Genomic DNA, 24,218 nt, shown 5'->3' on the forward strand with positions numbered 1-24,218 from the left:
CAAACTACTCAAACTACACAAACTACACAAACTACTCAAACTACTCAAACTACACAAACTACACAAACTACTCAAACTACTCAAACTACACAAACTACTCAAACTACACAAACTACACAAACTACTCAAACTACTCAAACTACACAAACTACACAAACTACTCAAACTACACAAACTACACAAACTACACAAACTACTCAAACTACACAAACTACTCAAACTACACAAACTACACAAACTACACAAACTACTCAAACTACACAAACTACACAAACTACTCAAACTACACAAACTACACAAACTACACAAACTACACAAACTACTCAAACTACACAAACTACTCAAACTACACAAACTACTCAAACTACACAAACTACACAAACTACACAAACTACACAAACTACACAAACTACACAAACTACACAAACTACTCAAACTACACAAACTACACAAACTACTCAAACTACACAAACTACTCAAACTACACAAACTACTCAAACTACTCAAACTACACAAACTACTCAAACTACTCAAACTACACAAACTACACAAACTACTCAAACTACACAAACTACACAAACTACACAAACTACTCAAACTACACAAACTACTCAAACTACACAAACTACACAAACTACACAAACTACTCAAACTACACAAACTACACAAACTACTCAAACTACACAAACTACACAAACTACTCAAACTACACAAACTACACAAACTACACAAACTACACAAACTACTCAAACTACACAAACTACACAAACTACTCAAACTACACAAACTACACAAACTACTCAAACTACTCAAACTACACAAACTACTCAAACTACTCAAACTACACAAACTACTCAAACTACACAAACTACTCAAACTACACAAACTACACAAACTACTCAAACTACACAAACTACTCAAACTACTCAAACTACTCAAACTACTCAAACTACACAAACTACTCAAACTACTCAAACTACACAAACTACTCAAACTACTCAAACTACACAAACTACTCAAACTACACAAACTACTCAAACTACTCAAACTACTCAAACTACTCAAACTACACAAACTACTCAAACTACTCAAACTACACAAACTACTCAAACTACACAAACTACTCAAACTACTCAAACTACACAAACTACACAAACTACTCAAACTACACAAACTACACAAACTACACAAACTACACAAACTACACAAACTACTCAAACTACACAAACTACACAAACTACTCAAACTACACAAACTACTCAAACTACACAAACTACACAAACTACTCAAACTACTCAAACTACACAAACTACTCAAACTACACAAACTACACAAACTACTCAAACTACTCAAACTACACAAACTACACAAACTACTCAAACTACACAAACTACACAAACTACACAAACTACTCAAACTACACAAACTACTCAAACTACACAAACTACACAAACTACACAAACTACTCAAACTACACAAACTACACAAACTACTCAAACTACACAAACTACACAAACTACTCAAACTACACAAACTACACAAACTACACAAACTACACAAACTACTCAAACTACACAAACTACTCAAACTACACAAACTACTCAAACTACACAAACTACACAAACTACACAAACTACTCAAACTACTCAAACTACTCAAACTACACAAACTACTCAAACTACTCAAACTACACAAACTACTCAAACTACACAAACTACACAAACTACTCAAACTACACAAACTACACAAACTACACAAACTACTCAAACTACACAAACTACTCAAACTACACAAACTACTCAAACTACACAAACTACACAAACTACACAAACTACTCAAACTACTCAAACTACTCAAACTACTCAAACTACACAAACTACTCAAACTACTCAAACTACACAAACTACTCAAACTACACAAACTACTCAAACTACTCAAACTACACAAACTACACAAACTACTCAAACTACACAAACTACACAAACTACACAAACTACACAAACTACTCAAACTACACAAACTACACAAACTACTCAAACTACACAAACTACTCAAACTACACAAACTACACAAACTACTCAAACTACTCAAACTACACAAACTACTCAAACTACACAAACTACACAAACTACTCAAACTACTCAAACTACACAAACTACACAAACTACTCAAACTACACAAACTACTCAAACTACACAAACTACTCAAACTACACAAACTACACAAACTACACAAACTACTCAAACTACACAAACTACACAAACTACTCAAACTACACAAACTACTCAAACTACTCAAACTACACAAACTACAGAAACTACTCAAACTACACAAACTACACAAACTACTCAAACTACACAAACTACTCAAACTACACAAACTACTCAAACTACTCAAACTACACAAACTACTCAAACTACACAAACTACTCAAACTACACAAACTACACAAACTACTCAAACTACACAAACTACACAAACTACACAAACTACACAAACTACTCAAACTACACAAACTACACAAACTACACAAACTACTCAAACTACACAAACTACACAAACTACACAAACTACTCAAACTACACAAACTACACAAACTACTCAAACTACTCAAACTACACAAACTACACAAACTACTCAAACTACACAAACTACTCAAACTACTCAAACTACACAAACTACTCAAACTACTCAAACTACACAAACTACACAAACTACTCAAACTACACAAACTACTCAAACTACTCAAACTACTCAAACTACTCAAACTACACAAACTACTCAAACTACTCAAACTACACAAACTACTCAAACTACACAAACTACTCAAACTACTCAAACTACTCAAACTACTCAAACTACTCAAACTACTCAAACTACTCAAACTACACAAACTACTCAAACTACACAAACTACACAAACTACACAAACTACACAAACTACTCAAACTACTCAAACTACACAAACTACACAAACTACACAAACTACACAAACTACTCAAACTACACAAACTACTCAAACTACTCAAACTACAATCCCTAATTGGGATAAATAAGTGTGAACACAAACACATAAAAGTGTTCCATCACCATAACATGTTGTGAAAGAAAAACTTTTAAAAGAAAACCGCGTATTGCAGAAAAATGTGCCACTAAATCATTCATATATAATGGCGAAAAAGTCCCCTTGTGCATTCTTCAAACGAGTGAACCACATATACTGGAGATGAAGGTGATATGGGTGAAAAATCGGGATCCTCCAAGGGCTAGATTGCCCCCTCACCTTAACCCCTCGCCCTCTTGAGGATTTACCCCCCCCCCCTTAATGACCACGCCTCTTTTTGCTACTCGGCGCTGCACTAATTCAACTGATAATTGCGCGGTCGTGCAACGCTGCACCCAAACGAACTTTACGTCCTTTTTTTCACACAAATAGAGCTTTCGGTGGTATTTATCACCTGTGCGCTTTTTAGTTTTCACGCTATAAACAAAAAAATGCCAAAAATTTTGAAGAAAAACAATATTTTTTACTTTCAGCTATAAAAAATATATAGTAAACTCAAAGTTGGTTATAAATTTCGGCCAAAATGTATTCTGTTCCACGTTTTTGGTAAAAAAAATCCCAATAAGTGTATATTGATTGCTTTGTGTGGAAGTTATATCGTCTACAAACTATGGGAGAGATACTGCAATTTACACCATTTTTCTGCTATACAGCGCTGCGCTAGTTTAACGGACAATTGCGCGGTCATGCAATACGGTACATAAATGACATTTACATCCTTTTTTTCCCCACAAATTGAGCTTTCTTTCGGTGGTATTTGATTGTCTGTGCGGTTTTTATTTTTTGCGCTATAAAAAAAAAGGCTGACAATTTTGAGGAAAAAAAACAATATTTTGGACTTTTTGCTATAAAACATGTCCGGTAAAAAAAAAATTTAAAAATCAAATTTAGTCATAAATTTCTGCCAAAATGTATTCTGCGACATGTCTTTGCTACAAAAAACCCCAATACGTGTAAATTAATTGGTTTACGTGAAAGATAAAGCGTTTATAAATGGCGGGAAAGATACTGGGAGTTTTAGTTTTTTTTTATACTAATAATGGCGGCGATCAGTGACTTATGGTGGTGATCAGCGACTTTAGGAGGCGATCAGCAACTTATGGCGGAGATCAGTGACTTATGGTGGTGATCAGCGACTTTAGGAGGCGATCAGCAACTTATGGCGGCGATCAGCGACTTATGGAGGCGATCAGCAACTTATGGCGGAGATCAGTGACTTATGGTGGTGATCAGCGACTTTAGGAGGCGATCAGCAACTTATGGCGGCGATCAGCGACTTATGGAGGCGATCAGCAACTTATGGCGGAGATCAGTGACTTATGGCGGCAATCAGTGACATGGCAGCGATCAGCGACTTATGGAGGCGATCAGTGACTTATGGCGGCGATCAGTAACATGGCGGCGATCAGCGACTTATGGCGGCGATCAGCAACTTATGGCGGAGATCAGCGACTTATGGCGGCGATCAGCAACTTATGGCGGAGATCAGCGACTTATGGCGGCGATCAGCAACTTATGGCGGAGATCAGCGACTTATGGTGGCGATCAGTGACTTATGGCGGTGATCAGTGACATGGCGGCGATCAGTGACTTATGGCGGAGATCAGTGACTTATGGCGGCGATCAGTGACTTATGGCGGCGATCAGTGACATGGCGGCGATCAGTGACATGGCGGCGACCAGCGACTTATGGCGAGACTGCGGAACTGTGGCGGACATTCTGACATTCGGGGGTACTGACTTGGGGTCACTGACATCCCCAGTGACACCAATACAGTGATCAGTGCAAAAACACTGACACTGTACTAATGGCACTGGGGAGGAAGGGGTTAAGTTTATTATTCAGGGAAAGGGTTAACTGTGTGAGGGGAGTGTTTTACTAGGGGGCGGGGGTGTGTACTGCAGGGAACACCACTGATCAGAGAGAGAAGCTCTTCTCTCCCAATCAGCGTGTCAGGAGCTGTCAGGGAACTGACAGAAAGCACAGCTACTGCAGCTGTGCTCTCTGTCAGTGATTGCCGCTAATCGCCGGGACATAGCCGGTAAAGACCGGCTGTGACCCGGCGACTGACATCAGCAGCTGTGATCGGCAGGACAGGCAGGGCGGCAGCGCACCTCGCACGTGCCCCTACCTGTTTACAAAACACACGTTTTAAAACGTGCTTTTGCCCAGCCATGCCACCCTGCCAACGTATTTATACAGTGGCCTACCACCTGCCTCTGTTTATAAACGGCACCCATCATTATGGGCACAGTGGAACACCGATCGTTGGACGGGACCTCTGCGCGAGGTCCCGATCATGTGATCACTGTGCTGTGTTCCCGGGTCTGTACACCCGCTGTGCCCATTATGAGGGGTTCCCACCATCCCTGTGCCGAGTTCCTGGGTCTGTACGCCCGCCGTGCCCATTATGAGGGGTTCCCACCATCCCTGTGCCGAGTTCCCGGGTCTGTACACCCGCCGTGCCCATTATGAGGGGTTCCCACCGTCCCTGTGCCGAGTTCCCGGGTCTGTACACCCGCTGTGCCCATTATGAGGGGTTACACCATCGCTGAGTTCTCGGGTCTGTACGCCTGCTGTGCTCATTATGAGGGGTTCCCACCATCCCTGTGCTGAGTTATGGGTCTGTACGCCCGCTATGCCCATTATGAGGGGTTCCCACCATCCCTGTGCCGAGTTCCCGGGTCTGTACACCCGCTGTGCCCATTATGAGGGGTTCACACCATCCCTGTGCTGAGTTCCCGGGTCTGTACACCCGCTGTGCCCATTATGAGGGTTCCCACCATCCCTGTGCCGAGTTTCCAATTGTGAACACCTGGTACATTTATATCAAGATACACCAATCAGAAAACTGAGTGCAAATCCCAGTGTGGAGGTGTGTAGGTAGGTCTTGGTACACCAATCTGAATCTTGAGCCCAAATTCTCGGTATCTGGGTATATCTTAGTAGCAGGGGCGGACTGACCATTCGAGCACTCGGGCACTGTCTGAGGGCCCTGGGTCAGTAGGGGGCCCCATGAGATGCCCCTGGTACCTTTCATAGGCTTTTTTGAGTGTGAGCCAGGACACAGGGGCCCCATGATCCCCTATTGCCCGGGGGCCCCGTGAGTTGTCAGTCCGCCCCTGCTCGGTAGAACAATCACCGGACGGGATCACCCGGTGAAAATAAAAAGGAAAACTAACGCAGCCACCACCTCTATGGACTGCTAAGCTGGGAAATCTGTCCTCTTGGTTCTCTTGTGTTTGGATACATTGTAACATCGATGTCTCAGCTCAGAACACGGACAGGAGATCTCTGCTCAGCTGATGGACATTTTCAGCACTAATTATGATAATTGCTACAAATGTAATTAGTTGATTCTCTGAGAGAAATATCCGGCAGCCCCTCGTGAGGACGATTGTGACCTTCGAACTGCAAATACAATTCTGAGATCATTTCATTCGCAACTAAACAATTAAAAAGTATTTCTAATCATTTTTAAATTGAAAAAAGGTTTATTATTCGGCAAACGTATTTATTTTCAGATGCAACTTATCCACTTATGAGGGAAATTATCTTCAAATACAAAATATTCAAAACAAACACAACAAAAAACAAAAACAAAGAAAACAAAAACAAAGAGAACAACATACAACCCCCCCCCCCAAAAAAAATGCAAATAGGAAAAAAAAAGAAGCCTGCATTGTTTACGCCTCACAAGAAGAGTTTTTATCTCGGCGGACAGCTGAAGTCATCCCGCCGTTCTGTGAAAATTTCCCTAATGGAGGACAAATTAAAATGTATAGAAAGCGACACAAATGTCAGGAAGGAAACGTGGTTGTGGCGGGTGCGGAGCGGCGAGATTCAAAGCGGATTCAGAGCCTAAAGGATGAACAGAAAATTAAAAGCGAGGGTCACATGTTCCGATACCTTTCAGGATGGAAAAATTGGAGAGTATTTAAAAACGAGAAACTACTGAGGTCCCCGAACACGACAAAGGCTATTCACTCCTGTGAATGTGGAGCATGTTTGTGTATGCAGGATTATTCACCGAATATTCCCACTATATACTGTAATGGAGTGCAGATCTCACCGGTGACATGGATACCGGGGGGTGAGGTGTGTGTACTGGAGTGCAGATCTCACCGGTGACATGGATACTGGGGGGTGAGGTGTGTGTACTGGAGTGCAGATCTCACCGGTGACATGGATACTGGGGAGTGAGGTGTGTGTACTGGAGTGCAGATCTCACCGGTGACATGGACACCGGGGAGTGAGGTCTGTGCACTGGTGTACAGATCTCACCGGTGACATGGATACCGGGGGGTGAGGTGTGTGTACTGGAGTGCAGATCTCACCGGTGACATGGATACTGGGGGTGAGGTGTGTGTACTGGAGTGCAGATCTCACAGGTGACATGGATACTGGGGGGTGAGCTGTGTGTACTGGAGTGCAGATCTCACCGGTGACATGGACACCGGGGAGTGAGGTCTGTGCACTGGTGTACAGATCTCACCGGTGACATGGATACCGGGGGGTGAGGTGTGTGTACTGGAGTGCAGATCTCACCGGTGACATGGATACCGGGGGGTGAGCTGTGTGTACTGGTGTACAGATCTCACCGGTGACATGGATACCGGGGGGTGAGGTGTGTGTACTGGAGTGCAGATCTCACCGGTGACATGGATACCGGGGGGTGAGCTGTGTGTACTGGTGTACAGATCTCACCGGTGACATGGATACCGGGGGGTGAGGTGTGTGTACTGGAGTGCAGATCTCACCGGTGACATGGATACCGGGGAGTGAGGTGTGTGTACTAGAGTGCAGATCTCACAGGTGACATGGATACTGGGGAGTGAGGTGTGTGTACTGGTGTACAGATCTCACCGGTGACATGGATACTGGGGGGTGAGGTGTGTGTACTGGTGTACAGATCTCACCGGTGACATGGATACTGGGGGGTGAGGTGTGTTTTTGATCTCACTGGGGACATGGATGGTGGGAGGTTTTCTGAAGTACACAAATGCTGTATATCGCGACATGTCAGGATTTTCCTCGTGGAGATTTGTAAAGTTGCTGAATTGTCCCATTTAATATGAAGATCATGGAGAGGACAGAAGCCGATATCAGATGAGATTGCTGCTGATTTCTATCCATCCTGGAATTCTGCATTTCAGACTGCAGGAATGTGAGGATCGTTCTCCTCCCCGCTGGTAGCGGGATGATTTATCGCCATCTAAATATACACCTCTTGTGGCCCCGCGGTGACAGGTTCCCGCTCCTCATACTAACGATCCTCATGATTATAAATACACAATGTGCACCGGGGAGAAGGAGCAGCCAGTGATGGGAATATGACATTCCCAGTGTCGGGATTCCATGCAGATACATTGTATTCCTTCTCCTTGCAGTTGCTCGTGTATGCAGCGGGTTAGGTAGCAGGAAGATCGGGTATCTGCAGTGTGGACAGGTTCGAAGATTCAAAGGTGGATAAAGCTGCGATAACATTAGAGGACTGAACTGGGTCCAGGTTTTGTGCCTATTTAACCTGATGACGCCGGCGGGACGCCATTAAAAGTGGCCTCTTGGTGTGTGAGCCCTTAACACCGAGATCTCACTGGTGACATGGATACTGGGGGGTGAGGTGTGTGTACTGGAGTGCAGATCTCACCGGTGACATGGATACTGGGGGGTGAGGTGTGTGTACTGGAGTGCAGATCTCACAGGTGACATGGATACTGGGGAGTGAGGTCTGTCTACTGGAGTGCAGATCTCACCGGTGACATGGATACTGGGGGGTGAGGTGTGTGTACTGGAGTGCAGATCTCACCGGTGACATGGATACTGGGGGGTGAGCTGTGTGTACTGGAGTGCAGATCTCACCGGTGACATGGATACTGGGGGGTGAGGTGTGTGTACTGGAGTGCAGATCTCACCGGTGACATGGATACTGGGGGGTGAGGTGTGTGTACTGGAGTGCTGATCTCACAGGTGACATGGATACTGGGGGGCGAGGTGTGTGTACTGGAGTGCAGATCTCACAGGTGACATGGATACCGGGGGGTGAGGTGTGTGTACTGGAGTGCAGATCTCACCGGTGACATGGATACTGGGGGGTGAGCTGTGTGTACTGGAGTGCAGATCTCACAGGTGACATGGATACTGGGGGGTGAGCTGTGTGTACTGGAGTGCAGATCTCACAGGTGACATGGATACCGGGGGGTGAGGTGTGTGTACTGGAGTGCAGATCTCACCGGTGACATGGATACTGGGGGGTGAGCTGTGTGTACTGGAGTGCAGATCTCACAGGTGACATGGATACTGGGGGGTGAGCTGTGTGTACTGGAGTGCAGATCTCACCGGTGACATGGATACCGGAGAGTGAGCTGTGTGTACTGGTGTACAGATCTCACCGGTGACATGGATACTGGGGGGTGAGCTGTGTGTACTGCAGTGCAGATCTCACAGGTGACATGGATACTGGGGTGTGAGGTGTGTGTACTGGAGTGCAGATCTCACAGGTGACATGGATACCGGGGAGTGAGCTGTGTGTACTGGTGTACAAATCTCACCGGTGACATGGATACTGGGGGGTGAGGTGTGTGTACTGGAGTGCAGATCTCACCGGTGACATGGATACTGGGGGGTGAGGTGTGTGTACTGGAGTGCAGATCTCACCGGTGACATGGATACTGGGGGGTGAGGTGTGTGTACTGGAGTGCAGATCTCACCGGTGACATGGATACTGGGGGGTGAGGTGTGTGTACTGGAGTGCAGATCTCACCGGGGACATGGATAATGGGGAGTGAAGTATATATACAGGTGAAACTCGAAAAATGAGAATCTGGTGCATTCATTCATTCATTCATTTCAGTGCAGCAACTTAAAAGGTGAAACTAATATATGAGACTCATTCCATGCAAAGCAAGATAGTTCAAGCCGTGATTTGTCATCATTGTGATGATTATGGCTTACAGCTCATGAAAACCCCAAATCCACAATCTCAGAAAATGAGAATATTCCATGCAATCAATAAAACACGGATTGTACATAGAACAATATCGCACCTCTGAAAAGTAGAAGCTGCATATGTACTCAGAACTTGGTTTGGGCCCCTTTTGCAGCAATTACTGCCTCAATGCGGCGTGGCATGGAAGCTATCAGCCTGTGGCACTGCTGAGGTGTTATGGAAGACCAGGATGCTTCAATAGCGGCCTTCAGCTCTTCTGCATTGTTCGGTCTCATGTCTCTCATCTTTCTGTTCGCAATGCCCCATAGATTCTCTATGGGGTTCAGGTCAGGCGAGTTTGCTGGCCAATCAAGCACAGTAATCCCACGGTCACTGAACCAGATTTTGGTGCTTTTGGCAGTGTGGGCGGAGCCAAGTCCTACTGGAAAATGAACTCAGCGTCCCCATAAAGCTCGTCTGTGGAAGGAAGCATGAAGTGCTCCAAAATCTCCTGGTAGACGGCTGCGGTGACCCTGGACTTAATGAAGCACAGTGGGCCAACACCAGCAGATGACATGGCTCCCCAAATCAACACAGACTGTGGAAACTTCACACTGGACTTCAAGCATCTTGCAGTGTGTGCCTCTCCATTCTTCCTCCATACTCGGGGTCCTTGGGCCTCTCCATTCTTCCTCCATACTCGGGGTCCTTGGGCCTCTCCATTCTTCCTCCATACTCGGGGTCCTTGGGCCTCTCCATTCTTCCTCCATACTCGGGATCCTTGGGCCTCTCCATTCTTCCTCCATACTCGGGGTCCTTGGGCCCCTCCATTCTTCCTCCATACTCGGGGTCCTTGGGCCTCTCCATTCTTCCTCCATACTCGGGGTCCTTGTGCCTCTCCATTCTTCCTCCATACTCGGGGTCCTTGGGCCTCTCCATTCTTCCTCCATACTCGGGGTCCTTGGGCCTCTCCATTCTTCCTCCATACTCGGGGTCCTTGGGCCTCTCCATTCTTCCTCCATACTCGGGATCCTTGGGCCTCTCCATTCTTCCTCCATACTCGGGGTCCTTGGGCCCCTCCATTCTTCCTCCATACTCGGGGTCCTTGGGCCTCTCCATTCTTCCTCCATACTCGGGGTCCTTGGGCCTCTCCATTCTTCCTTCATACTCGGGGTCCTTGGGCCTCTCCATTCTTCCTCCATACTCGGGGTCCTTGGGCCTCTCCATTCTTCCTCCATACTCGGGGTCCTTGGGCCTCTCCATTCTTCCTCCATACTCGGGGTCCTTGGGCCTCTCCATTCTTCCTCCATGCTCGGGTCCTTGTGCCTCTCCATTCTTCCTCCATACTCGGGGTCCTTGGGCCTCTCCATTCTTCCTCCATTCTCGGGGTCCTTGGGCCTCTCCATTCTTCCTCCATTCTCGGGGGTCCTTGGGCCTCTCCATTCTTCCTCCATTCTCGGGGTCCTTGGGCCTCTCCATTCTTCCTCCATTCTCAGGGTCCTGGGGCCTCTCCATTCTTCCTCCATTCTCGGGGTCCTTGGGCCTCTCCATTCTTCCTCCATACTCAGGGTCCTTGGGCCTCTCCATTCTTCCTCCATACTCGGGGTCCTTGGGCCTCTCCATTCTTCCTCCATACTCGGGGTCCTTGGGCCTCTCCATTCTTCCTCCATACTCGGGGTCCTTGGTTTCCAAATGAGAAGCAAAAGTTGCTCTCATCAGAAAAGAGGACTTTGGACCACTGAGCACCAGACCAGGTCTGTTTTTCTTTAGCCCAGGTAAGACGCTTCTGACGTTGTTTGTTGTTCAGGAGCGGCTTGACAAGAGGAATACGACATTTGAAGCCCATGTCCAGGATCTGTCTGTGTGTGGTGGCTCTTGATGCACTGACTCCAGCCTCAGTCCACTCCTTGTGAAAGTCCCCAACACTTTTGAATGGCCTTTTCCTGACAATCCTCTCCAGGCTGCGGTCATCCCTGCTGCTTGTGCACCTTTTTCTTCCAACCTTTTCCCTTCCACATAACTTTCTATTAATGTGCTTTGATACAGCACTTTGGGAACATCCAACTTCTTCTGCAATTCCCTTTTGAGGCTTTCCCTCCTTATGGAGGGTGTCAGTGATGGTGTCAGGTCAGCAGTCTTTCCCATGATTGTGATTCCTACTGAACCAGACTGAGAGACCATTTAAAGGCTCATTAACCCTTTGCAGGTGTTATGGCTGAATGAGCTGATTAGAGTGGGACACTTTGAGCCGAGATTATTCCACCTTTTCACAATATTCTCATTTTCTGAGATTGTGGATTTGGGGTTTTCATGAGCTGTAAGCCATAATCATCACAATGATGACAAATCACGGCTTGAACTATCTTGCTTTGCATGGAATGAGTCTATCTCATATATTAGTTTCACCTTTTAAGTTGCTGCACTGAAATCAATGAACTTTTGCACCGTATTCTCATTGTTCGAGTCTCACCTGTATATATATATATAACGGGCCAACTGCCTGATATATGTCAGCTTTTAGTTGCCCCAGAGTTACAATTTACAGGCCAGGCTGGCGTTCCACTTTACTGTGACACTTTGACACCCAGCGTCCGCCGACCAGCCATGCCTGACCAGAACAGTTTGTCCAGAAAACGTGGGAGAAACATCAACTTAAAAACAAACAAAATAATAACAGAAAAATAATAGCACAAAAAAGCAGCTGGGAGCGCGGCACGTACCGGGCGGACAAAAGGAAAATAATTTGAGGATTCAGGCGACGACAGAAATAGAAGAAGAAAAGAATAACCGGAGGAGACGAAAATGATTTTCTAGCACAGGCAGGCGACCCGCTGAGCCCACCGTAAGTTCGTCTATAGACATATCGACCTGCTGAGGAGTGTGACATCAGACGTCAGCCTCCTGCTCCCGCCTGTGCGTCAGACGCTTTATTTGTATCCAAAGTCGCAGAGGACACAAGTATATGACAGCAAAAGTAAACTGAGAGGAAATTAAAAATCTACAATTGTACAACGAAGGAGGAATAGGAAGGGTTAGTTCCCAACTTAATGGAAACTGCGGTGTTACTTCCCCGGTCCCTGATGAAGTCCAGTAGTAAAAAACGCGTCGGGTGGTGGTTGATACATGTGCTGCGTGATTTATCTGGAGACATTTTATTTTAGTGTTTTAATAAAGCTCAAAATTATATTTTCAATGTTTTGAAGGACTGGGAGGGATTGTTTTCCCAATTTAATGGGAGGGGCATCCCTTCCTTAGCTCCTGATGAAGTCCAGTAGTACAAAACGCATTGGCCGGCGGTAGATGCATGTGCTGCGTGTTTTATCTGGAAACATTTTATTTTAGTGTTTTAATAAAGCTCAAAATTATATTTCCAATGTTTTGAAGGAGGACTGGGAGGGATTTATTCACAATTTAATGGGAGGGGCATCCCTTCCTTAGCTCCTGATGAAGTCCAGTAGTACAAAACGCGTTGGGCGGTGGTAGATACATGTGCTGCGTGTTTTATCCAGAGACATTTTATTTTAGTGTTTTAATAAAGCTCAAAATTATACTTCCACTGTTTTGAAGGAGGACTGGGAGGGATTTATTCTCAATTTAATGGGAGGGGCATCCCTTGCTTAACTCCTGATGAAGTCTGTTTTAATAAAGCTCAAAATTATATGTACACTATTCTGGGTTTCTTTCCTGATATCACACTGGGATGTTCATTCACCAGGTTTGGTCTGATAAGTTCACACTAATATTACAAGTGTGTGACTGTGGGGGAGGGGACATTAGAGCGTAAGCTCCTCTGGTACGGAGACTGATGGGACTGTGGGGGAGGGGACATTAGAGTGTAAGTTCCTCTGGTACAGAGACTGATGTGACTGTGGGGAGGGGACATTAGAGCGTAAGCTCCTCTGGTACAGAGACTGATGTGACTGTGGGGGAGGGGACATTAGAGTGTAAGCTCCTCCGGTACAGAGACTGATGGGACTGTGGGGGAGGGGACATTAGAGTGTAAGCTCCTCTGGTACAGAGACTGATGTGACTGTGGGGGAGGCGACATTAGAGCGTAAGCTCTTCTGGTACAGAGACTGATGGGACTGTGGGGGGAGGGGACATTAGAGCGTAAGCTCCTCCGGTACAGAGACTGATGTGACTGTGGGGGAGGGGACATTAGAGTGTAAGCTCTTCTGGTACAGAGACTGATGTGACTGTGGGGGAGGGGACACTAGAGCGTAAGCTCCTCTGGTACAGAGACTGATGGGACTGTGGGGGAGGGGACATTAGAGTGTAAGCTCCTATGGTACAGAGACTGATGGGACTGTGGGGGAGGGGACATTAGAGTGTAAGCTCCTCTGGTACGGATGTGACCGGCTCAGTCTCTGGCATACATACCAGTCGGCAGGGAATGCAGGTCATACATTGGTGGATCATCTCCAACACTTGTGAGCCGGAATAATTTCTGTGACAATAAGTGACATTAGTACATTAAGGTGAGAATCAGATTTCGGGGCACCTCGGGATGAGTTTGGCAGGTGGGGGATTCGTCTCCTCAGGACGCCGTCGTCTCGATCGCTCATCCTGTCGTGATATGTGACACGGCTCAGGCAGAGCTCATTATGAGGACTAATATGAATGGCGCCGCGTTCCCTTTAGCGTCGTTACGGAGGGGATTATAACATTTGCTGTCATTCTCTCTCCAGGCAGACTCTCCGTATATAAATACCATCAACACTCAGATATTACGGAGAAAAACTATAATAGGATACCGCGTCACCCCCGGAACTCCTGAGATAGGAGAGGGGGGGCGCCAAGGATATACGCTCATCCTGCCCACCCCATTATCACACTGCTAGCACCCCGGAGATGAGATGATGGACCATTCATACCAAATGTAATCTTCATCTATCTACTCCACCTTCAGCCGAAACCGATAATAGAAAATACCAACCGCTACAAAAACCTCTCCTGGAGAAACATGGAGGATGGAACTGATGACAACCTTTGAACAAATACCAGTTGCCTGGCTGTCAAACCAATCCTCTGGCTTCAGTGATTTGAGCTGCAGATAAGGCCTTCTGAGGTCTCTGGTCTACACAAACTGTTTTGTCGGAAAGAACTGAAGCTGATAAGTACGGCGAGCACACAATTAGCTGACCCCAAAGGAGGTCACAAACGGCAGAAGCCATTTTTCTTTTTATGACAGGGATACTTTAAATACATACATTTCCATATATCAGACCTGAAGAGGGACAGAAGACTTTGGGTCCAGAGGAAGGACCACTGTGGACAATAGAGGGACAGAGAGATTTGGGTACAGCCAAGGAACAATGATGGATGCTAGAGGGACAGAGGGATTTGGGTATAGATGAGGGACAATGCTGGATTATAGAGGGATGGAGGGATTTGGGTATAGATGAGGGACAATGGTGGATTATAGAGGGACAGAGAGATTTGGATATAGATGAGGGACAATGGTGGATTATAGAGGGACAGAGGGATTTGGGTTCAGGCAAGGAACATTTTGGATGATGGAGGGAGAGAGATATTTGGGTTCAGAGAAGGGACCATTGTGGACAATAGAGGGGCAGAGAGATTTGGGAACAGCCAAGGAACAATGGTGGATGCTAGAAGGACAGAGGGATTTGGATATAGACGAGGGACAATGGTGGATGCTAGAGGGACAGAGGGATTTGGATATAGATGAGGGACAATGGTGGATTATAGAGGGACAGAGGGATTTGGATATAGATGAGGGACAATGGTGGATTATAGAGGGACAGAGGGATTTGGGTATAGACGAGGGACAATGGTGGATTATAGAGGGACAGAGGGATTTGGATATAGACGAGGGACAATGGTGGATAATAGAGGGATGGAGGGATTTGGGTTCAGGCAAGGAACATTTTGGATGATGGAAGGAGAGAGATATTTGGGTTCAGAGAAGAGACCATTGTGGGACAATAGAGGGACAGAGAGATTTGGGTACAGCCAAGGAACAATGGTGGATGCTAGAGGGACAGAGAGATTTGGGTACAGCCAAGGAACAATGGTGGATGCTAGAGGGACAGAGGGATTTGGATATAGATGAGGGACAATGGTGGATGCTAGAGAGACAGAGGGATTTGGATATAGATGAGGGACAATGGTGGATGCTAGAGGGACAGAGGGATTTGGATATAGAAGAGGGACAATGGTGGATTATAGAGGGACAGAGGAATTTGGATATAGATGAGGGACAATGGTGGATTATAGAGGGACAGAGGAATTTGGATATAGATGAGGGACAATGGTGGATTATAGAGGGACAGAGAGATTTGGGTACAACCAAGGAACAATGGTGGATGCTAGAGGGACAGAGGGATTTGGGTACAACCAAGGAACAATGGTGGATGCTAGAGGGACAGAGGGATTTGAATATAGACGAGGGACAATGGTGGATTATAGAGGGACAGAGAGATTTGGGTACAACCAAGGAACAATGGTGGATGCTAGAGGGACAGAGGGATTTGAATATAGACGAGGGACAATGGTGGATTATAGAGGGACAGAGAGATTTGGGTTCAGGCAAGGAACATTTTGGATGATGGCGGGAGAAAGATATTTGGGTTCAGAGAAGGGACCATTGTGGAATATGGAGGGACAGAGGGATTTGGGTCCAAAGGTGAAACCATTGCAGATGACAGAGGAATTTGGGAACAGAGGAGGAACCATCATGAACAGTAAAGAGACAGAGGGACTAGAGTTCAGAAGGACAGTGGTTCCTCCTTTGTACAAAATCTTTCTCTTGGAGGAACAGTGTGGCTGATAGAAGGACAGAGAGATTTGGGTCCAAGCAAGGAACATTCTGGATTATGGAGGGACAGAAGCATTTGGGAACAGAAAGGGACAATGGTGGATAATAGAGAGATGGAGATATTTGAGTACAGAGGAGGAATCATCATGGATAATAAAAGGACAGAGGGATTAGAGGTCAGAAGAAGGACAGTGGTTTCTCCTCTGTACCCAAATCTCTCTGTCGGAGGAACATTGTGGACAATAAAGGAACAGAAGATCTTGGATATGGGAACCAATGCGGACAATAGAGGGATTTGGGTACATAAGAGGAACAATGATGAAACATAGAGGGACAGAGAGATTTAGGTACAGGCAAGAAACATTGTGGATGATGGAGGGACAGAAATATTAGGGTTCAGAGAAGGGACCATTGTGGACAATGGAGGGACAAAGGGATTTGAATTAAGAAGAGAGACAATGGTGAATGGTGGAGGGACAAAGAGATTTGGGTACAGAGGATGAACCATCATGGATGATAAAGGGAGAGAGGTGTTAAAGTTCGGAAGAAGGACAGTGGTTCCTCCTCTGTAACCAGATCTATCTCTCCGAGTAACACTGTGGACAATAAAGGCACAGAAGGACTTGGGTATAGGGACCATTGTGGACAACAGAGGGACAGAGGAATTTTGGCCTAGAGCAGGGATAATAGTGGCAAACAGAGGGACAAAGGGAACTGAGTTCAGAGGGGGAGCCATTGTAGATGATAGAGGGAAAGAAGGATTTAAATTCAAATTGATGGATGATAGAGGGACAGAGTGATTTGGGTCTAGAGGAGAAACCAGTGTGGATGATAGAGGAACGGGGGGGTTGGGTCCAGGGGCAAAACCATTGTGGATGACAGAGAGATTTGGGTACAGAAGGGGAACCATTGTGGATGGTAGAGGAACAAAAAGACAAGGGTACAGTGAAGGAACAATGGTGGATTATAGAGGGCCAATGATTTGGGTATAGAGGGGGAACCATCATGGATGATAGAGGAACAGATGCATTTGGGTCCAAAAGAAAAACCATTTTGGGCAACAGAGTATTTGGGTAGAGAGTAGGAACCATCGTGGATGATAAAGGCCCAGAGATCTGGATATCCATGGAGGAACAATGGTAGATGATAGAGGGACTGGGGGATTTGGGTATAGAAGTGATCATTGTGGATGATGAAGGCATTAGGGCATTTGGGTTCAGAGAAGGGACCATTGTGGACAATGGAGGGAGAGAAGGACTTGCGTCTAGAGGAGGGACAATGGCAGATGTTAGAGACAAGGAAAGATCTGGGTATGGGGACCATTGTGGACAATGGAGGGAGAGAAGGACGTGCATCTAGAGGAGGGACAATGGCGGACGTTAGAGACAAGAAAGGATCTGGGTATGGGGACCATTGTGGACAACAGAGGGAGAGTAGGACTTGTGTCTAGAGGAGGGACAATAGCGGACATTAGAGATAAGGAAGGATCTGGGTATGGGGACTATTGTGGACAATGGAGGGAGAGTAGGACTTGCGTCTAGAGGAGGGACAATGGTGGACGTTACAGACAAGGAAGGATCTGGGTATGGGGACCATTGTGGACAATGGAGGGAGAGTAGGACTTGCGTCTAGAGGAGGGACAATGGCGGACGTTAGAGACAAGTAAGGATCTGGGTATGGGGACCATTGTGGACAATGGAGGGAGAGTAGGACTTACGTCTAGAGGAGGGACAATGGTGGACGTTACAGACAAAGAAGGATCTGGGTATGGGGACCATTGTGGACAATGGAGGGAGAGTAGGACTTGCGTCTAGAGGAGGGACAATGGCGGACGTTAGAGACAAGTAAGGATCTGGGTATGGGGACCATTGTGGACAATGGAGGGAGAGTAGGACTTACGTCTAGAGGAGGGACAATGGCGGACGTTACAGACAAGGAAGGATCTGGGTATGGGGACCATTGTGGACAATGGAGGGAGAGTAGGACTTGCGTCTAGAGGAGGGACAATGGCAGACGTTAGAGACAAGGAAGGATCTGGGTATGGGGACCATTGTGGACAATGGAGCAAGAGTAGGACTTGCGTCTAGAGGAGGGACAATGGCGGACGATAGAGACAAGGAAGGATCTGGGTATGGCGACCATTGTGGACAATAGAGGGAGAGAAGGACTTGGTCTAGAGGAGGGACAATGGCAGATGTTAGAGACAAGGAAAGATCTGGGTATGGGGACCATTGTAGACAATGGAGGGAGAGTAGGACTTGCGTCTAGAGGAGGGACAATGGCGGACGTTACAGACAAGAAAGGATCTGGGTATGGGGACCATTGTGGACAATGGAGGGAGAGTAGGACTTGCGTCTAGAGGAGGGAGAATGGCGGACGTTAGAGACAAGGAAGGATCTGGGTATGGGGACTATTGAGGACAATAGAGGGAGAGATGGATTTGGTTCTAAAGGAGGGACAATGGTATACGATAGAGGGATCTGGGTTCAAAGGGGAAACGGATAACAGTTGTTCAGTTCTAAAACAAATGAAAGGAAGATGTTCGTACCTGAGTTTTCCTTCTTGAGGCAGCTCATGGTAGGGGTCATCGCACACCAGCCGTCCTTCCGAGTCCAGCAGATAGATGAAGGCATTGTCCTGAAACCAGAAAAGGGGAGACGCCGCGTCAGCACTGACATAGGGACCACATGACTTTGTTTATAAACAAGAGTTGAAATTCCCTTTAGGGTTAGAGCTAGCTTTACGGTTGGCCATGTTTATTAACAAAGCCTCAGATCAACACGGTATGGCTTTTTTTTTTAAGCCCAATTTTTTACCCAAGTCAACTGGTTCCTAGGACATTTAAGGAAGATTTTGATGAAATTTCAATAAATTACAAAATAAATCAGTAATTCAGTTTTGTAAAAAAAAATCACATAATTGTGTAAGGTAAGTGATAGAGAGGTGCGATTTTCCTCCGCTTGCTATGTTGTCCTGGTCCTCATGTAGAACCATCCATCAATTCTACCTCCGGGTCCCGACCCTTCTTATAATGTGCCAGTTGATGCGGGATTCGGTTAGGAGGTCAACCAGTTCGCCTCGTTTTCTTCTCATTAACAATCCAGTTATATATGGGCCGCCTTGATCTGTGTTACAAGTTCCACCAACCAATGTTTCTTCTAGAATCCTCACTCCGTTGCATGTCCTGAAATATCCTTTCCCGTTTTAGATACCGTCGCCATGGTAACGTCACAATTTGACGTACCTCCAACACCCCAATTATGAGTAAACCGTTGGTGTTTCCCCCCACCCCAGGGACCCTTCACTCCTTCTGTGTCATTCAGCCTACTGGGTGCTCACGGATCTTTAGGGCAAAGGCCAAGCCAGAAGGAATTCAAGGAAAATGACATTTATCTCTGCATGAGGTGAGCCAACAGAATGGAGGAGACACACGACGGGGGTCAGTTAGAAAACCTGCCTTCTTGTGTGCAAATCTGTGGCTTGTTTTGTTTTGAAAGCAATTTAGGGACGGGTTCAATTTTTGTAGGCACTTTGCATGGTAACTTGGTGCCCCAGTGCAGCCCACCAGCTGCATGTTGCTTGCCAGCTCAGTGTGTATGGCCCACCATGTCCAGGGTTGGGTCCACCACTGGTTAGGCTCTTTGCAGATTGGCAGTGGGGTTCCAGGCACTGCAACAAAGCCGGTCCTGTCAGGTGGAGTGATCTCCATTCAGTGGTGCAAGTAGAGTCCTGGCTCGGTTGGGAGAGAGCAGTACGGGAGCGTGTGATCCACTAGGTTACCACTGATCTCCACCACCGGTTAGGCTCTTTGCAGATTGGCAGTGGGGTTCCAGGCACAGCAACAAAGCCGGTTCTGTCAGGTGGAGTGATCTCCACCCAATGGTGCAAGTAGAGTCCTGGCTTGGTGGGGAGACAAAGAGAGAGCAGTATGGGTGCGTGTGATCCACTAGGTTACCACTGATCTCCACCACCGGTTAGGCTCTTTGCAGATTGGCAGTGGGGTTCCAGGCACTGCAACAAAGCTGGTCCTGTCAGGTGGAGTGATCTCCACCCAATGGTGCAAGTAGAGTCCTGGCTGGGTGGGGAGAGAGCGGTACGAGAGTGTGTGATCGACTAGTTTACCACTGATCTCCACTAGGTTTCCACTGATCTTGTTGACACTGACACCAATATTGGGGGTTGTTATTTCAGTCACTGACACCAATACTGAGGGTCATTATTGTTGACACTCACACCAAAACAGGGGGTTATTACTGCTACTACTGACACCAATAATGGGGTTATTATTACTGCCACTGCCAATGCTGGGGGTTGTTATTGCAGGCACTGACACCAATTCTGTGGGTTGTTATTTCAGTCACTGACACCGATACTGAGGGTTATTATTGTTGACACTGACACCAATACTGGGGTTATTATTACTGCCACTTACACCAATGCTGGGGTTATTATCACTGACCCTTACACCAATGTGGGGGGGTTATTATTGCTGCCACTGACATCGATGAAGTGGTTATTATTGCTGCCACTGAAACCAGCGTTGGGGGTTAGTACTGCTACCACTGACACCAATGCTGGGGGTTATTATTGCTGCCAATGACACCAATACTGGGGGTTATTATTTCTGTCACTGACATCAGTGCTGAAGGTTATTGCAGCCACTGACACCAATGCTGGGGGATATTATTGCTGACACTGACACCAATGCTGGGGGTTATTATTGCAGCCACTGACACCAATGCTGGGGGATATTATTGCTGACACTGATACCAATGCTGGGGGTTATTATTGCAGTCACTGACACCAATGCTGGGGGTTATTATTGCAGCCACTGATACCAATGCTGGGGGACATTATTGCTGACACTGACACCAATGCTGGGGGATATTATTGCTGCCCCTGACAACAATGCTGGGCGTTGTTATCGCTTCCACTGACACCACTTGGTCCCAACCTGCACCCACTTGTTACTGACTACGCTTCTACATATTCCTACCTGCTATATCTGCTACTGGGCCCTGACTTGCTCACCTTCTGTTGGGGTGATCCTGTGGGCCACAACCTGGTACTAACACTCAGCAAAACCAATCCCCACCATCAGGAGCCCTGGTGAACCCCGGTTAGTATTTTGTCCCCACACCTCAGGTGACCCCACGTCATCCGCCATTGTGAAAAAAGACACAAAAAACGGGTAAATATAAAATCCTATATTGGTCCAACCAATATAAACTCATATACAACCGAATAGACACAAAAATCATTTGAAGCAAAAAAAACATTAAAAAAAAAAAAAGAAAAATAACAATCATGAAAATAATGACAGCACAGCAATCATGAAATGTGTTGGGAATGAATAAAATACAAAATGTGTCAACAACACAAAATCAATAGACATTATTTATAAAAAAAAAAGAAAAAAAGCCAAATCTCTCCATGACAACCCAGTTGGTGGCGGATTGATAGGATCTTACACTACCCACGTGGAAGAAAGATATATTTTAAATATATTTAAAAATTATTCTTCCCAAATATTATCACATATATTTGAAATACTACAATTTTGTCCATATTCAATATATATTTAAATATACATACAGTTGTGTTCAAAATACTAGCCGTCAGACATCACTAACCGGATCAATCACTGTTTTTGGTGGAAATGATATCTCTACATGGCAAATAATTTCCTAGCAGGTGTAGTAGAGTCATAGAAATCCAACAGACCCAACAGTCCTGACATGCATGCTGCTGATTCTGTGTCATTGAATCACTCATTGAGGGGCGTGTTCAATATAATAGCCGTGTGGAGTTCTATTAGTGAGGTCATTCATTCTTTGATAAACAGGTGGCAATTATTGCCCTTATTTAAAGAAGGAAGGCAGCAAATGTTGGACATGCTGGTTACAGTGCATTTCTCTCTGAAATTCTGAGGAAAATGGGTTGTTCCAGACATTGTTCAGAGGAACAGCGTACCTTGATTAAAAAGTTGATTGGAGGGGAAAACATATAAAGAAGTGCAGAAAATGATCGGCTGCTCAGCTAAAATGATCCCAAATGCTTTAAAATGGCAACCAAAACCTGAAAGACGAGGAAGAAAGCGAAAAACTACCATTGGAATGGATAGAAGAATAGCCAAAATGGGGCGGACTCAGCCAACAATCAGCTCCAGGAAGATGAAAGAAGGTGTGACGTTCCCTGTGAGGACTCAGCCAACAATCAGCTCCAGGAAGATGAAAGAAGGTGTGACGTTCCCTGTGAGGACTGTTACAATTAGAAGACGCCGATGTGAAGCCAAGCTATCTGCAAGAAGTCCCCGCAAAGTCCCACTGTTGGGAAAAAGACGTGCTGAAGAGGTTACAATTTGCCAAAGAGCACATTGACCGGCCTAAAGAGAAATGGTACAACATTTTGTGGGCTGATGAAAGTAAGATTGTTCTTTTTGGGTCTAGTGGGCGGAGACAGTTTGTCAGATGACCCCCAAACACTGAATTCAAGCCACAGTACGCTGTGAAGACCGTGAAGCATGGTGGTGCAAGCATCATGATATGGGGATGTTTCTCATACTACGGTGTTGGGCCTATTTATCGCATACCAGGGATCATGGATCAGTTTGAATACATCAGAATACTTGAAGAGGTCATGCTGCCTTATGCTGAAGAGGAAATTCCCTTGAAATGGGTGTTCCAACAAGACAACGACCCCAAACACACCAGTAAACGGGCGACATCTTGGTTCCAGACCAACAAGATGGACGTTATGGAGTGGCCAGCCCAATCCCCGGATCTTCATCCAATAGAAAACTTGTGGGGTGACATCAAAAATGCCGTTTCTGAGGCAAAACCAAGAAATAGAGAAGAACTGTGGAATGTGGTCCAATCATCCTGGGCTGGAATACCTGATCACAGGGGCCAGAAGTTGGGTGACTCCATGCAACACAGATGTACAGCAGTTCTCAGAAACAGTGCGACTACAACCAAATATTCATGAAGTCATTCAAAGGAAAGCAAAATCTTCAAACATTTCTCAGTTTATATAGTGAATGTTGGAGTTTGTAAAGAAGAATACAAACACGGCCATTTTTTTGAACCGTCTAATATTCACTTTTCTTCCATTTTTTTTAGAGGAACAACACAAATTTGATGTATTTTTCTTCATGTTGTGATTTGGAATAGAATGTGTCGTGTTCCCAATGCATTTGTGTGGATGGAAATAAAAGGATTAGAAGGATTATTTTGGACACAACTGTATAGATATATATAATAGATATATTTTAAATATTTTTTTTAATATATTTTGAAATATATATATTACGGCCAAAATTGTAGCATTTCAAATATATGTCAATATATTTGGGAAGAATATTTTAAAAATATAATTTCAAATATATTTTTCTTCCATGTGGGATTTTAAGTCACTGAGGCAGAGTAAGCATGCAGCAAGCGAAGT

General features: G+C 45.6%; 1 protein-coding gene across 3 annotated transcripts in view; it reads right to left on the reverse strand.

The window, feature by feature from the left end:
• Positions 1–24,218, reverse strand: part of PDE2A (phosphodiesterase 2A) — a 684,164-nt gene that overhangs the window by 174,564 nt on the left and 485,382 nt on the right. For all 3 annotated transcript variants that reach the window (XM_089662877.1, XM_089662878.1, XM_089662879.1), the window contains one exon: positions 19,321–19,409. In XM_089662877.1, coding sequence (XP_089519003.1) covers positions 19,321–19,409 — 89 coding nt within the window. The remainder of the gene's footprint in view (positions 1–19,320; positions 19,410–24,218) is intronic.

This window comes from Staurois parvus, unplaced genomic scaffold, assembly GCF_062004578.1.
Source record: "Staurois parvus isolate SC_StPar_1 unplaced genomic scaffold, SC_StPar_1.0 ptg001578l, whole genome shotgun sequence".
Classification (NCBI taxonomy): Eukaryota; Metazoa; Chordata; class Amphibia; order Anura; family Ranidae; genus Staurois; species Staurois parvus.